The 14,894-nt window shown below is 27.4% G+C and overlaps 1 protein-coding gene across 3 annotated transcripts; it reads right to left on the bottom strand.

Moving 5' to 3' along the window:
- Positions 1 to 3,854: 3,854 nt before the first annotated feature.
- On the bottom strand, positions 3,855 to 9,672 carry LOC107427085 (cold-regulated protein 27). 3 transcript variants are annotated; one of them, XM_016037428.4, is made up of 5 exons: positions 9,360 to 9,672; positions 6,452 to 6,628; positions 6,047 to 6,341; positions 4,534 to 4,643; positions 3,855 to 4,378 (listed from the first exon to the last, which is right to left on the bottom strand). In XM_016037428.4, exons 1-5 carry the CDS (start codon positions 9,522 to 9,524, stop codon positions 4,214 to 4,216), a joined length of 912 nt encoding a protein of 303 aa, XP_015892914.3. In that variant the 5' UTR covers positions 9,525 to 9,672; the 3' UTR covers positions 3,855 to 4,213. The 3 variants fall into 3 exon arrangements, with proteins under 3 accessions (XP_015892914.3, XP_015892911.3, XP_015892912.3); XM_016037425.4 differs by having other exon boundaries at positions 6,452 to 6,634; XM_016037426.4 differs by having other exon boundaries at positions 6,047 to 6,338; positions 6,452 to 6,634; positions 9,360 to 9,671.
- Between the last annotated feature and the right edge of the window lie 5,222 nt (positions 9,673 to 14,894).

Raw genomic sequence — 14,894 nt, forward strand, 5'->3', positions numbered from 1 at the left:
TGATAATTACTAATTTATATAATAAATTTTAATAAAGGGATATTTAATTTTATTGTTTTATAACAAAATTTTTAAAATAAATATTTAAATTGTTATCTACATATAAACTTTACTGTAATTATTTATTAATAATAACAAATAATTTTTTTTTCCCCTTAAACTTTGTGCGTGCACTTACTTTCATTTTCATGAATAAGTAGTTGAACTAAACTCAAATCTTTGATGGTTTTTTTAACTTTGGATTGTAGCTGTTTCTTTTTATAAAACTTTGGATTGTAAATTGAACATTAAAAATCATGAATTCATTTCTTTATCCATCTATACTATTTTTTTTTTAATAAGTTGAGGAAGAGAAATTGCATTACCAGGTATTGAACTCATAATCTTGTATTTTTATCCATCTAATCTAGGCAGATAATTTATCGTCCAAAAAAATATCTAGGTGGATAATTCAAACAATGATCTTGAGCAATAGTTTTGCTATTGGACAACCAAAACAACATTTAAAATATAATAACTTGATTGTGTAAAATTAATATTTTAGAATATAAATTAGAATAATATTACATATTTTAAATTATAGATAAGTTTAGTACAAAAATATGGTACAATAAATAAAATCGAATGAAGTATCTAATTATATGACTTTTATATAATCAGTTTAATTTTTTTCATTCCAGTTACACAGATAAGCATGGTATATCATTTTTAAAAAAATCTCTAACTGGAATATTATTTATTATTTCATAAAATATAAGCATATCATGACTTACTTTTGCATGTCTACCTCCCTTTATAATTTATAAAAAGTGTGTATTCTAGTTTTTTGTTATGTTTTGTTTTCCAAGTGATCGAGTTTGAGTTTTTGTGCTGTGGATTTGAAATTTGCTTTGGCCAAAAAGTTGGAAGACATTTTGTACCAATAAACATTGAAATACCATCAAACCTTTAGAAATAAAAATGACAATCTACAAGAAAAAGAAAATGAGGGTTGATCTTTTTAGTTCGTGAACATTCATCAAGTATTTTTTTTGGTAAGCAACATTTATCATGCTGTTAATAGAAGTTTGACATTTGTGTTTGCCACATTTCGAGGTGAAAAGTATGCCAATCGTGTTTGTCACATAGAATGTAAGATAGCATGTGTTTGTTTATACAGCCAGTAATAAAATTGTCAACATCGACGAGCACATTGAGGGTATAATTTCATCGACATGTCGATATTGACGAAGATTTCGAAAATATTATAGAAAGTATATTAATATTTAACTTTTTTTTATTTTTTATATATTTTCTTTACTTATTTTATTAATTTATCCTTTTTAGCACTGTAGTGTCCTCCTCTTTTATGCACTTTGACGTTTTTTGGTAGTTTCCCAGCTTTTGATTATTATTATTATTTTATGTTTTAGTGATTTGTTTCATTATTATTATTATTTTCGTTTATATATTTCTCTTTTTTTTTATCTATATTTTATCTTTCCTATCTTGCTTATCTAAAATTTTGTTATATTTTTTAGATTTTATATTTGTAATATTTATTAGCAATTTCCTTACTATATTATATTTATTTAATTTCTAGTTAATAGCACAATAAATTTATAATTATTCTGTTTTGAAAAAAATAATAATATCTATTTAATTACTTTGTTGTTTTACATAGAAATTTTAGTTCTTTTTTTTATTTTTCTTAATTTATTTTTGTCATTAGTTTTATATATTTAAATATATATAAATTTTAGAATAACTATGGCGAGATACTTATAAATAAAACATTCATTTCATGATCATCTATAGGATCATCATTCAACAAACATTTATAAAAAGGATCTATAAGATCTAAATCATATTTTCCTTTTCTTAAAAAAAAATGTTTCAGAGAATATTCTAATTAGTTGAAGTTTAAAAACAGCAAAATAATTCTATTAAGTACATTGTGTTAGAATTGAGAAATTCTATTTAGTATTTTCTTCTTTATTATTTATTATTTATGTCTACTATTTAGGTAGAATACCATCACCCATTGTTACATTTTTTTGTATATTATTATTTTTTCAAACAGTACTTTAGAAGATAATTCATACTTAAGACTGTATAATGATGCCACCAAAAAACATTTTTTGAATCCATCACGAATTTAGTTTAAAATATAGATTTTTACATATAAAATATTTAATACAAATAAAAAAAAAGTAAAACAATTGAAATAATAATGTTAATAATTAGTATAATACAATCTTGTTTATTAAATGTGCGTTTAAGTTATTGATTTAAGACTTATCAATATAAATATATACGATTATTGGAAGGATTTTTCATCTATATCAATGATTAAAATTTAACTGTGAAGGTGTATTCTTAGTGGTACAACCATTGTGCTACGCCTAAGAGTATAAATATATACAATTTTTGTCAACTGTTTTTTTTTTTTTTTCCCTAAAGAGTAAATAATGTCTAAATTTATACAATATTAGTTCTCTTTATGTTTCATGAAAAATGTCCATTTAATTTATTATATATTTAGTTCATCTTATCTTAATTAAGAAATTCAAACCCAAGTCAAAGTTATCCAAATATTGATTAAAAATATATATGAGAAAACCCAATTAAAATGTAAAATCAAAATATTTCAAATGTCATCTTATATATATATATATATATATATTGGATCATATAGTTATTAGAAGTTAGAAACTGAAACCTTATTAATTTTTTATACTTATAGTTTTTAAAATATAGATTTACAAAAAAAAAAAAAAAAGTTTATAAAATCTAAAATCAATATTTATAAAAATAAAAAAAAAGTTTTTTAAAATCTAAAATCAATCTTATAACAATTTTCTTCAATTTAATTTTATTAATATATTATCTATATATATTTTTGTAAGATTATCTTTTTTGAAACATATTCTATATGATAATGCCAAAAAATAAAAAAAGTTATTAATGATATCTTATTAGACACCCCTAATATTTTGTTTTGAAATACATAATTAATAGTTGAATAGATTAGATTATTTTACTTCTTAAAATATTTTGTTCAAACATTTGAAGGAGCAAAAAGTGTGGAGAGATCTAAAATTGTCTTCAAAAAAGTTGTAAAACTACTAAAAATACACTTCTAAATTTTGGATTGAACTATAGTTGGATCAAAATCCTCCCTCTAGACCAAAAAATGCAAAATATAATTGCAATCCTTTTTTGCAAAATTATTTTCTTCATAAAATATGAAAGCCACTTGTTTATCAAATAGAGTACTAAAATAGAATGTCTTTATTTTATTGATTTATATTTAATTTTACTAATTTTTTATAAATTCCTTTATAATTAGCTATCTTAAATTAATTTTTCAACCAATAAAATGATAACATATTACTATTGCTACATCCATATTAAAATACAAATTTTAATTGAAAAAAAAAAGTGTGGAAAGAAACAAGAAATTGACACCTCTCCTATACATCTACATATTTGCCATATAGCCCTCCAATTGAATTTCCCAATTCTATGTATAATTAATTAGTCATGCGTCTACAAGTGCATTGGGTACAAAACGAAAGGAATAGGAATTTAAAGAGAACTTATATCAAAATAGCTAACCAGCACACAATTCATATCAACTTGATTTAATCATAAAACTATTATCTAACCATAAGCCCTATAGCCCTCCAATTGAATTTCCCAATTCTATGTATAATTAATTAGTCATGCGTCTACAAGTGCATTGGGTACAAAACGAAAGGAATAGGAATTTAAAGAGAACTTATATCAAAATAGCTAACCAGCACACAATTCATATCAACTTGATTTAATCATAAAACTATTATCTAACCATAAGCCCTATAGCCCTCCAATTGAATTTCCCAATTCTATGTATAATTAATTAGTCATGCGTCTACAAGTGCATTGGGTACAAAACGAAAGGAATAGGAATTTAAAGAGAACTTATATCAAAATAGCTAACCAGCACACAATTCATATCAACTTGATTTAATCATAAAACTATTATCTAATCATAAGCCTAGCGTACTTTTTTGATAAATGTCTTCCGGCAGCATCACCATTCACCAACATCATTTCCACCGAGAACTTTTTCCATGAAGAATAGTTACTGGTTTAATCTTTTCCATCGTGGAAACGTATAGCCTTTTATCTCCTTTAGATGTGTAGGTTCCAACAATTAACCTGTCAAGCTTCGAAGCTACTTCACGATTCAGCTTCCTCTTAAAAAGTAATGAAGATCAGATTTGGGGAAAATGAAATCCTCAGGCTGCTCTGATAACAATTCGTTACGTCCTTGTCTTTGTTCTTCTCTTTCGGATGATGCATTATTAACAACCGAAACATCTGTTGTATGGAACTTTCTTGATGGCACAACCTTAGAAAACGCAAATATAGGTGTCAGTGAGCTCTCCAATAACAATGACCTCGCAACAATAACAGGATCTAAATTGTGTATAACTGCTAAGCTCTAAGCTCAAAAAAATTTAATTCCCATAAAGCCGATTTTTAGTGTTAATACTAATATGTTACTTGATCATTGCTGGAAGTATCATCTGCAACCGCTTTTGGCCTTTTTGCTGTGGGTTTGCGGCTTGACTTTGCTCCATGGTCTTCATCCACAAAGTTCTGATCAGAAACCTCTATGGAAAGACAAAACATTTTAAAACAAGAAATAATTCAGATGCACAAATAATAAAAGTTTAAACTTGTACTTACCCCTATGGCTAGCAAAACATGCATATACATAAGAACCAAGTTCTAAAATTCTCAGTTACCTAGTCGAAGTTGTGTGATATTAATCATTGTCATAGTGACATTTAGCAAAAGTGTGTCTAGTCTCCAGAAAGATTGCTTACATCAAGAAAATACTGAAAGCCAACATATTTAAAAATCTTATCATAATAACCCCAGGATGTCACAATATCCAAAACTTTTTGTACTGCTTTCAACCATTACAATTAAATGTTCTTAAAAAAAAAAAAAAAATTGTTTTAATTTCCTTTTTTTTTTTTTTTTTTTTGGGGGGTTCTGACACAAGATTTATATGCTTCTGATGACATAAAAGGAATCAAGCCAATTATGCTGCAGGTATTATGGTTCGGTACCTTTTGCTCACCTCACCATATCTGCCTCTTACTCCTAAGAAGGGGTCAATTTTAGAATATGCTCAACCCCAAAAAACCCAACAGCCTTATGAGTTGGTGATTTGAAACCATGATGTAAGGTTGTTAAAAGACAACATACATACTCCAGGCCTAATACAAACGTAGAATAAAACTCCAAAATTCTCTATAGTTAGCTAAGCACGTGACTGAAAAAGGAAAAAATGAAATAATCAATTTTTGTGGACATAAAAATAAGGCAGATTCAGTTGGAATCAAATAAAAAATCTAAGAAGAGGGGGAAAAAAAAGAATAAGTAGAGAGACCAGCAACTTAGGCACATTGAAAGAATATTGTCTTTTATGGCTTGTAAAAAATAAATGCAAAGAACATTGAGCAAATATATATTCAATTGGAGCAGATACCAAATCTGAAAGCACAAAATACATAGCATGCTACACATGATCCACAAGCCAAAAGAGCAAGTCAATTTTATGTATAATATAATATGCTAAACATGATCCAGGTGCTCAAGCAAAGGTAATGCAATTGTGCAACTGCAAACAGAAAAAATTTCCAATCACAACATGAATTTAATGAAACTTATTAGTGACAAAATAAATGATAAGCCAAATGTCACGCAGAGGTCAATAATATAAGAGGAAGTGGAAAGTGCTAATTGTATACAGGGGTGGGAGGTGGACATTGTTTAGTTTTAACACAAATATACATGTACACCAAGCCTATAGGGATGCGAGACACAGAAAAATAGAGTTTGCATGCATGAAAAACCATTTAGTCAGAGAGAGAGAGAAAATGTGCATGTGCCTAACAGAAATAAAATGATCTGAAAGAATGAAATCAATGTACTAGTTAAGAAATTGAGAACTAATGCAAGGGAGGGGAAAATCTTTAGCTTAAGCAAAGTTAGTCAAAGTTACCTGTAATATTACCAACTGAATCTTCTTCGCATTTGTCACATACAGGTTTGTGATTTGAACTTCTTGCTCTCCCATTGAAGTCGGTCAGCTTCCCTCTTATGTGGATTCTCTCATTGTCAGATGTATGTTCGTCAAGATCAGGAAATTCAACATACTGGCGTTTGCCTGAAGATGTAAAATGATGTATCCATGGACTTCCTGTCATACCATGGCAGTCAACTGCAGTGTTCAAAATAGTTCCATTTCTTTCATAGTTGATCTTCGTCCAGCAGCCATCTCGAGGAGCCATGAACTGCTATATGATGCAGAAGATAAGTAAAAACTGAAGCAAGGGAAATGGATAAGACAATTAAGACACTCATTTACAAATACAACAGAAACATGAGACAGCCTTATCAGCCTGACCTGTCCAGAATTATTAGTCTTGTCTGGAAACGCTCGTGACGAATATGTCCCCAAAAAATTATTTTGCAAGCATGAGCCACCCAAATATATCGAACGATACAAATCATTTACAAATGATGCCTCTAAAGAATCAAGATACAAACTGTGCCTCTCATCTGTCCACTCTGTTGACTGGCCCTGCAGCTAAACACCAATATGAGAGGGCTAAACATATTTTACCAACAACAGGGGGGAAAAAATAAAAATAATAAAAATAAAAGAAGAGAAAAGGAGGGGGGGTAGAGAGGGAGGGAGGGAGAGAGGGAGCTCATCTAATATCAGATTGCAAAGAAATTCAGAAGATAAATTAGAAAAGAAAACTTTTATTCTTTTTAATAATACAGTGAAAAGGGAAAAAAAGATACCATCTTAAAAAATGTCATAGTAACTTTCATAAGTTAAAGTCCCTTTCCTTTTCAATTATATTTCTCCTACACAAGTAGATGAAAGACAAGCTCAAGTTCATCTAGAAAATAGCAGAAATCCTAGGCTTGTAACTAAAACCTTTTCCAAAAAATGGAATAACCATTTAAAGACTAATAGCAGAAAGCCTAAATTTCTCACTAAGAGATACAAAACTAAAACCTTATACTGAAAATTTTCAGAAATTGGTCAAAAGCTAGAGAGACACTTGATGAAGGGAGTAAAGAGTTTCTGCAGGAGCCTAAATACCTAAAGAAGAGAACTATGAAAATCTGGAATAAGGTGGAAAAGAATCAGGAGAAGAAAATAGGGGATGGAACTTCCAGCACATCCTAATGGAAGAGGGAGCTCACCTCCAGTGATTAATTACAAGAAGGGACTGGTTCTACTTCCTGAAAAACAAGACACTCGAAAACCTTGATCATACATTATAAATACTTAAATAAAACAAGTGAAAATCCATGAAGAAATCAAATCAATCAAACATCATCAAGATCATTAAAATAATAAATGCTTTGTAGATCAGACTAACTATAAACAGGTACATCACATTCTTACAGCAGGCAGCCTCATTCCACTACAAGAAGCTGCCTCCACTTTATGGCCTTGTATCACATTACATTTAGCGTCATTCCCTAAATGTCCTGTCTCCATCACATTCCCTTTTTTCCATAGAAAGCAAGTAGGGACTTCTTTCGTAATCTATTATTTATCAAACGATATTACAAACCTGGAAAGATGTTACTGCATAACACCACAATAACGACTTGAATAGAAAAATGTAAATCATGCCAATTGGAGTGATTTTATTTCTACAGCATCCATTCTCAGGGTCACAACAAGCACCCAAGATAAATTAAGGAAAAGGGGCAGCTGATTTTAAGAGAACAACATTTTGATGATAAAATTAAAACTCCTCTAGAGTCGTAAACAACATCTTGATGATAAAATTAAAACTCCTCTAGAGTCGCATGTTCTAAAAATTCACTATCCTCTTAAACTGCCCCTTGGAAACTATTACTCAAGAACATGATCAAATAGGCACAGAAGTCTACTTGCAATCGAAAATAACAAAATTTTAACTGCTTATAAAGAACGGCGCCTAAAACAACAAAGTTAGATACCTTATATCCATACAATTATATTTCCAGCACGTGAGCACATGGAAGGTTTAATATCTTCTCTTAGATGCTCTGATGTGCCTTAAGTTGCTGCGTGGTCCAAGGACTCTTGACTTCAGCTAGTCATGTTTATGATCATTTTACAATTCCTACTGTATTACAAGACACTCCATATTTAATCTAAAGAAAAGTCACCGCAATGTTGAACAGAAGCTGTCTCCAGCACTTCCAACCACAGAGAAAAGGAAACATCTCAAACAACTATTATCATTTAAGTTGCTATCATCAACTGTAAATTTTCAAGGCATCGACTTACTTATCATAGGATATCACAGGACTAGTAGCCATAACGTGAATATTAAATGGGTATCACAGCTAATACACTCAAAACTTTCAAGGACAAACAAATAATTATAGGAAATAGCAACATACAAATCATCATAACAGAAAGCAATATGCAATTTTCAGGTATATTTTCGTGACTCGTAAAATTTGATATTTGTCAGAAAAAATGAAATCCAGAGCGGCCCAAGATAAAACAGACTTCACTCCACTCTAATAATTCCGAAAGAAAACAAATAATGAATCTACTACATAAAATTGCAGGCATCAGATAGTAAATTTTGAAGATATTAAAATATTTTAGTTTCATTGATCCAGTTGAACTTCTAGATTCCACATAGAATTCCAAGTTCTAAAATCGACAAGATCATCAATGAGAAGATAACAGCATCAGAATTTCCACAACATTACAATCAAACACCGATTAAGGCCATTTATCATCACACCATTGAGATCTCTTCTTAGCTATTTCATCTTCTCCGCTTTGAATTTCGATTCTGTTTACTCATTGATAATATGCTAATACACTAACATTTATGCAAATCTCGTAAGTAAAACTACAGCTACAGAAAAAATAATATAAAAAAAGTTGAAGATAATTAATTTTGCATAATAGTTCTTTTACATAAAAAAAAATTAAACCAAAAAAAAAAGAGAGGGAAAGCAAAACATCATACTATGAACCAAAAACAGAACCAAAAGAAAAAGTCACCGAGAGGTTCATAGCATGAAATATTCATACAAATACAAACAAAACTCAAAGTTTTAAAAACAAAAACAAAGGGGAAAAAAAAAAAAAAAAAAAACAAACAACAAACAACAACAACAACAACAACAACTAAACCACCAAGCCAAAAGGACTAATTTAAAAGTGCAAAAACGAAAATTCAAAACTCAAAATGTTTTATCCATAAAAATGTACAGGAAGCTTAAGAACCAAAAAAAAAAAAATAAAAAAATAAAAAAAAAGTTTAAAAAATCACCATTGTCGCAGTTGCGCAGTGAAGCGAGAAATCTTTAGAATTATCAACGGAAATGGCAGAGGCGTCGGAGTTCGCCGAAGTCAACTTACTTTGGCCACCCTCCTCCGTGGCCTCGTGATCTGTAGAGGTCGGAGCCGGAACATCCTCCGGAAGATTCTCTCCCATTTTTACCTTTTTTCTTGCCGATCAGACAGAATGCAAAACCGTGCTGTGGATTCTGAGAAATCGTTCCCCGAAAATTTCGCAGAGAAAAACCCTCCAATCCACGAGGTCGTAAAAGAATGAAGAGAGAAAGAGAGAGAAAGAGAGGAAGAGATGGTGTGGTGGTGTTGCTGGGGCCAATAAAGGCTCCACATGGCGTCGCTTTTACACGTGTCAGTTCCATCATCTGGTAGCCACGTCAGCACGTCGATAATATCTTTGGCCAATGTCAGCCAGATAGTTTTCTCTCTCCCCCCAATCCAATGTGCGAATGGTCGGTTCGTCAACACGCGCTATGAGTGAGCACGCGTAAGTGTTTGGGGGTTTTTTGGGGATTGCTTGCTGCCGAGTCTAGGATTGAATCGAGTGAGACTGCGTTGGATGGGTGACACGTAACGTGATGGGAAAGTTGAGGGATGATCTGGTACGTTACTGGAACATGGTGGTTCTGATTGAGTTAAAATATCAGAGATTTGTCCACATCATCGTTTTCTGATTTCCAACATAAGGTGCGTGGGGTGGTTGGTGGATAATCAAAGTCAGATAACGATGGCCATCCAAGGTTTTACGGATAAAGTCTATATCTGAATTCTGATATTTTCGAATTTAATCATGTGTGAAAGCCAATGGATTATATCAAAAGAATATTACTTTGCGTTTTGGAAAATTCTTGTTATTGGTCTTTTATCTTATTTTGATTGTTACTTGACTTAAATAAATAATTGTAGCTGTTCAAGATAAAAATAAATAAATCAATAAAAGTACGAAGTAGTTTTCTTTTATATTATTGTTCAATAAAATATTAAATTTTATAGATATGAATTTTAATCTTCTTTGTTTTATATATGGTTTATCGATATATTATATGTAAATTTCAATGTCCAAAACTATTTTCGATGTCTACATTTTGGTTTAATAATTATACACTTGCGACAGCATGAAATTTTTTGAAAGAAAAATATGAATGGTATGAAGATTATTGACCAGAAAAAGATATTTACAATTTTTTTTTTTCTTTGAAGAAGACATTAACAATAAAAAAAGATTATTATATAATTTTTAATATGTTAATAAAAATTAAAGTGAAATATAAAAAATAAATAAATAAAAAGTGAAGAATACTTTAACACTGACAAATTATTTACCTTTTTATTAATATTTACAAATGTATAATTGTCGTTAAAGTGTAAATATGGTATGGACAAAAATGAATGTCCATATACTTATGTGTTGACTAATTTTGATAGGATTTGGAACAATTGCACAACCTTTCGGCTATCAACTACCTCTTCTCTTGCCCCCTACCATACGATATAAATTTACTCTTTATTGCTACCTATTCTCAAAGATCTCTATAAAATTTGAAATTATGATAATGTAGTTGCAAAACTTATAAAATAAGTACGGAAATTGATGTGGTTTTTCTCATTTTGTTAATTTTTGAGATTATGATCATCTGTAGTTCAAAAATATATATATTCATTACCATTTATAATTAACTATGTGCAATTATCTACATCATAATTTAATTGACTATTTCTATTAATTATTTCGTGTTAAAAAATATTATTTATATTACTGATAAATGATCATGAAAATAAAAATGATTGCAAATAAAAAATTTACATAATATTATATTTAAATAATTATTAAATATCTTAATTAACAATTACTATTGATTCTCTAAACAAGCAGATTTTGGGTTATTGCTTCAGCATCCTAATTCTCATGTCGGCTCTGATACCATGAAAACAATATAGGTTATAGAGATAAAGAGAATGATTCATTATTCCATCCCACATATTTATATGGGGATGTGACATAGCATAGCAAACAACATTTCGATAATAATTATTGATAATAATATAATTTTTTTATATTAAATTTAAAATTTTAAAAATTATGAAAAATAAATAAAAATAATCAACTAATAATCAGTATGATAGCAATGCATCTTACAATTAACCTTACTAAATCGCAATTTCGAAAGTGATGATAAATAGGAATTTCTTTTTCTTTTTTTTTTAAAAAAAATAGAGAATATATAATTATATCAACATGTGCCACTTTCTAAGCAGAAAATAAACAAATAAGATTTTGATAAACTCTAAATTCTTTTTTTGGTGATAATTAATGCACTCTAACTTGATTGATGGAACGTGCCAGCTATGTCATATCCACTGCACTAGATTTTTTTCATTATTAAAATAAGAGCAAGCTGTTTTGTTGCAGTGAGATCTAAGCACAGTGAAGCCGTCACATGTTGAAGCCGGCATATGGTGCATGCACACAGCAATTTCTGCTGTATTTTCTAAATTCCTAGACGAACCGTTTTCCATATTTTTTTTTTTTTTTTTTTAGTTTTGGTAATACTAGACGAATCGTTTTAGTTGACTAGATGATATTAATCAATGTTAGCATGCTCAAATGGATATCCAAATAACTAATAAACAAATCAAGGTTTTTCATACGTCACTGTCTCGGGCTTGTACTTTTTTCCTTCCTTTATTTTTATTTTTGTTGGTAAGTATGGACATTTTTGGAAGTTCGATACCTGGTTGATTTTTATGCTCTTTGCGTATGTTGTCTTTTATCTTTCCATTGCGATCCATCAAAGCAAAAAAGCCCTCCAAATTATGCTTTCCTCAAAGCCAAATTATGACTAATTATCACGCGCTTGATTTGCCCAAAAAGGCCCAAAAAATATAAAAATAAAAATAAAAACAAAAAAGTTCTTTTGGCCAAAAAAAACAATGCAAAGTGCTAAATATTAAGATGCAGTTTAGTAGGATGTTTAGTTTTGAACAAAGTTTAAAATTTATATATCGATCAAAATATTGAAATTTTAAAATATAAATTTTTTTATAAAAATAACAAAAAGTATCGAATATCATCGATAAATATTCACAAAAACTAATAAAAATTTATTTTGAAAAATAAAAATTTTGGTTGAAATTTCAGTATTAATTTATTTAAACAATTAATTATTAACTTGATTATAAAATTATAAAAATATTGAATAGATATTATATGTCTCTTAATTAATTTAATTTATCGTAAACGGTAATAATCATAAATAAACTATTATTGATAAAAATAGACAAAATATATATATATATATATATATATATATATATATATATTTGGTAAACTGTTTAAAAATTAAGATAAAACAATAATTATAATTACATTATATTTCATAAATATCATCTTAATACTTATAGAATTCTTAGATAATTGAAAATTAGTGGTTTATTTCTTATTCTTATTTTGAGATGTGAAATGTGAAAAGTAATTATTAAAAAATATATTTCCTTTATAATTTTTCATATAATTATTAATATGTCAACTATAAAAATATTGTATTAAATATAGTTGTTCTTGATGTTTAGTATAATATATTCTATCATCTTTTTATTTTTGTTTGTTTAATGTTATTAATTTAAATACAATCAAAACAAATTCTACATCGAACTCTAATGTTGTTAATTTATTGTATTTCCATATTATTATTTTATGATATTATTTTTTATTCTTATATAGTCAATTATTGCTTGTAATTATTTGACTCTAATGAGTCTATTTTATACAAAATGTATAATAAATATATATACCTACATATATATATATATATATTTTATCAATGAATAGAACTTATAAAAGTTATTGAATTCAATTTACTCAGTTTTATTTATATCATTAAATACTTAAAAGATAATCAAAAGAATAAAAGAAAAAATCTATCATTAAATTTAATTTGGTAAAATAATTTACTAAATATCAATAATATTTTTGAATTTTTTATAAAAAAATTTAAAAAAATTTCATAAATATTTCCAAAATTTCTCGAAAATTTATATAGAAATTTCTCAAATTTTAATAAATATTATTGATTTTTTTAACCAAATTGTTAAAGATTTAATATGATATTTTGACTAAAATTTTCATCAAAAATTTTGGAGCAATTTCATTAAAAGTTTGTGTGAAATTTCAGAAATTTCAATAGATATAATGAAAATTCTATCCATTTCCATTTGAAATCTAAATTTTATTTTAACTCTTTAAAAAAAAATTTCGAGAAAATTTTGATATTAGAACTTTGGTTTTGAGTTTCAATTTTTTATTTTTTATATCTAAATATGTATAAATTGCTATGTCAAATAATAGTCTTGTTAAGCATTTTAAATAATTATAAATTTAAATATATATATACACATATATATATATATATATATATATATATAATTTGAAGATATATATATATATAATTTGAAGTTGTGTTAAATTTAATGTCTATTATGTTTATTTTCTTTTTTAACTTTATATCTAATTTTGTTAACATGTTTGGGTTTTTTTATTTTCCCTTTTGTACTAAATTCAATGTAGTTTGTTTATTTTTAGTATTAATTGGTGACCGTTAAACATTTTAATTAATTATATACTCAATGAAAAATATATAAATACCAAATGATATATAAATTGAAATTATGTTGGTTTTTAGTATTTTTTTTCTTTGTTTATATTTGTCATTAATTGATATGTTTAACAAATTTTATCACCAACAAAACAATTAATAATTAAATTACACACAATTTAATAAAATAATAAAAATTAAACACGTTAACAAACAATAAGCGTCTCGAATTGCTTTATCTATTACTAAATACTTTTTGCTACATTAGAAAAGTAAATAATTACTACGAAAAACCTCTTCAATGGGCTTGTTTTAAACACATTATCGACCTTATGCGGCAAGAAAAAAATAAACATTGTTAAAATGACCCTCTATTTTTAGAGAATCTGTTAAAAATTCTGAAATTTATTTAAAAATAAAATTTGTTTTTTTAAAAAATCAGTTATTTTAAAAAAGAAAATAAATTTATAAAATATTTATTAATTAATAGCCATAAATACTTTTATATACATTACTATTGAAAATAATTTTATAATAGATTATGGATCTATACCATTTAGATTGAGACAATATTAATTTCTATGCCACCTAAAAAGTAGTTCACTATTGAAGATAATTTAAGATCATTAACAAGCTCTATAGATAGAATTTATAAAAAATAAAAATAATCATAATATTGAACGACATTTCTAAATTACTATTTTTCACTATTTGGTATTGGCACGAACAAACTAAAATACAAGTATTCTCAAATTTTCACATACACTTCAAATGATGAAGGATAAAATTTAAAAATTTTGTTACAAAAAACATAAAAATAATAATTTTGTCATTAGACTATTTACTAAAAAAAAAAAAAAAAAACATTTTCATCTCATCCATGTTAGTTTAACATTGTTATAATATGACATCTTATTACA

The sequence above is a fragment of the Ziziphus jujuba genome, chromosome 9, assembly GCF_031755915.1.
Source record: "Ziziphus jujuba cultivar Dongzao chromosome 9, ASM3175591v1".
NCBI classification, from domain to species: Eukaryota; Viridiplantae; Streptophyta; class Magnoliopsida; order Rosales; family Rhamnaceae; genus Ziziphus; species Ziziphus jujuba.

What these genes read in the sequence shown, in the direction of transcription:
- LOC107427085 (XM_016037425.4), bottom strand. Translation starts at nt 9,524, where the DNA reads ATGGGAGAGAATCTTCCGGAGGATGTTCCGGCTCCGACCTCTACAGAT. An exon ending in ACTGCGCAACTGCGACAATG is followed by an intron (nt 6,635 to 9,359) that starts GTGATTTTTTAA and finishes ATTGGTGTTTAG; the next exon opens with CTGCAGGGCCAGTCAACAGA. An exon ending in TTCAGTTGGTAATATTACAG is followed by an intron (nt 4,644 to 6,046) that starts GTAACTTTGACT and finishes GTCTTTCCATAG; the next exon opens with AGGTTTCTGATCAGAACTTT.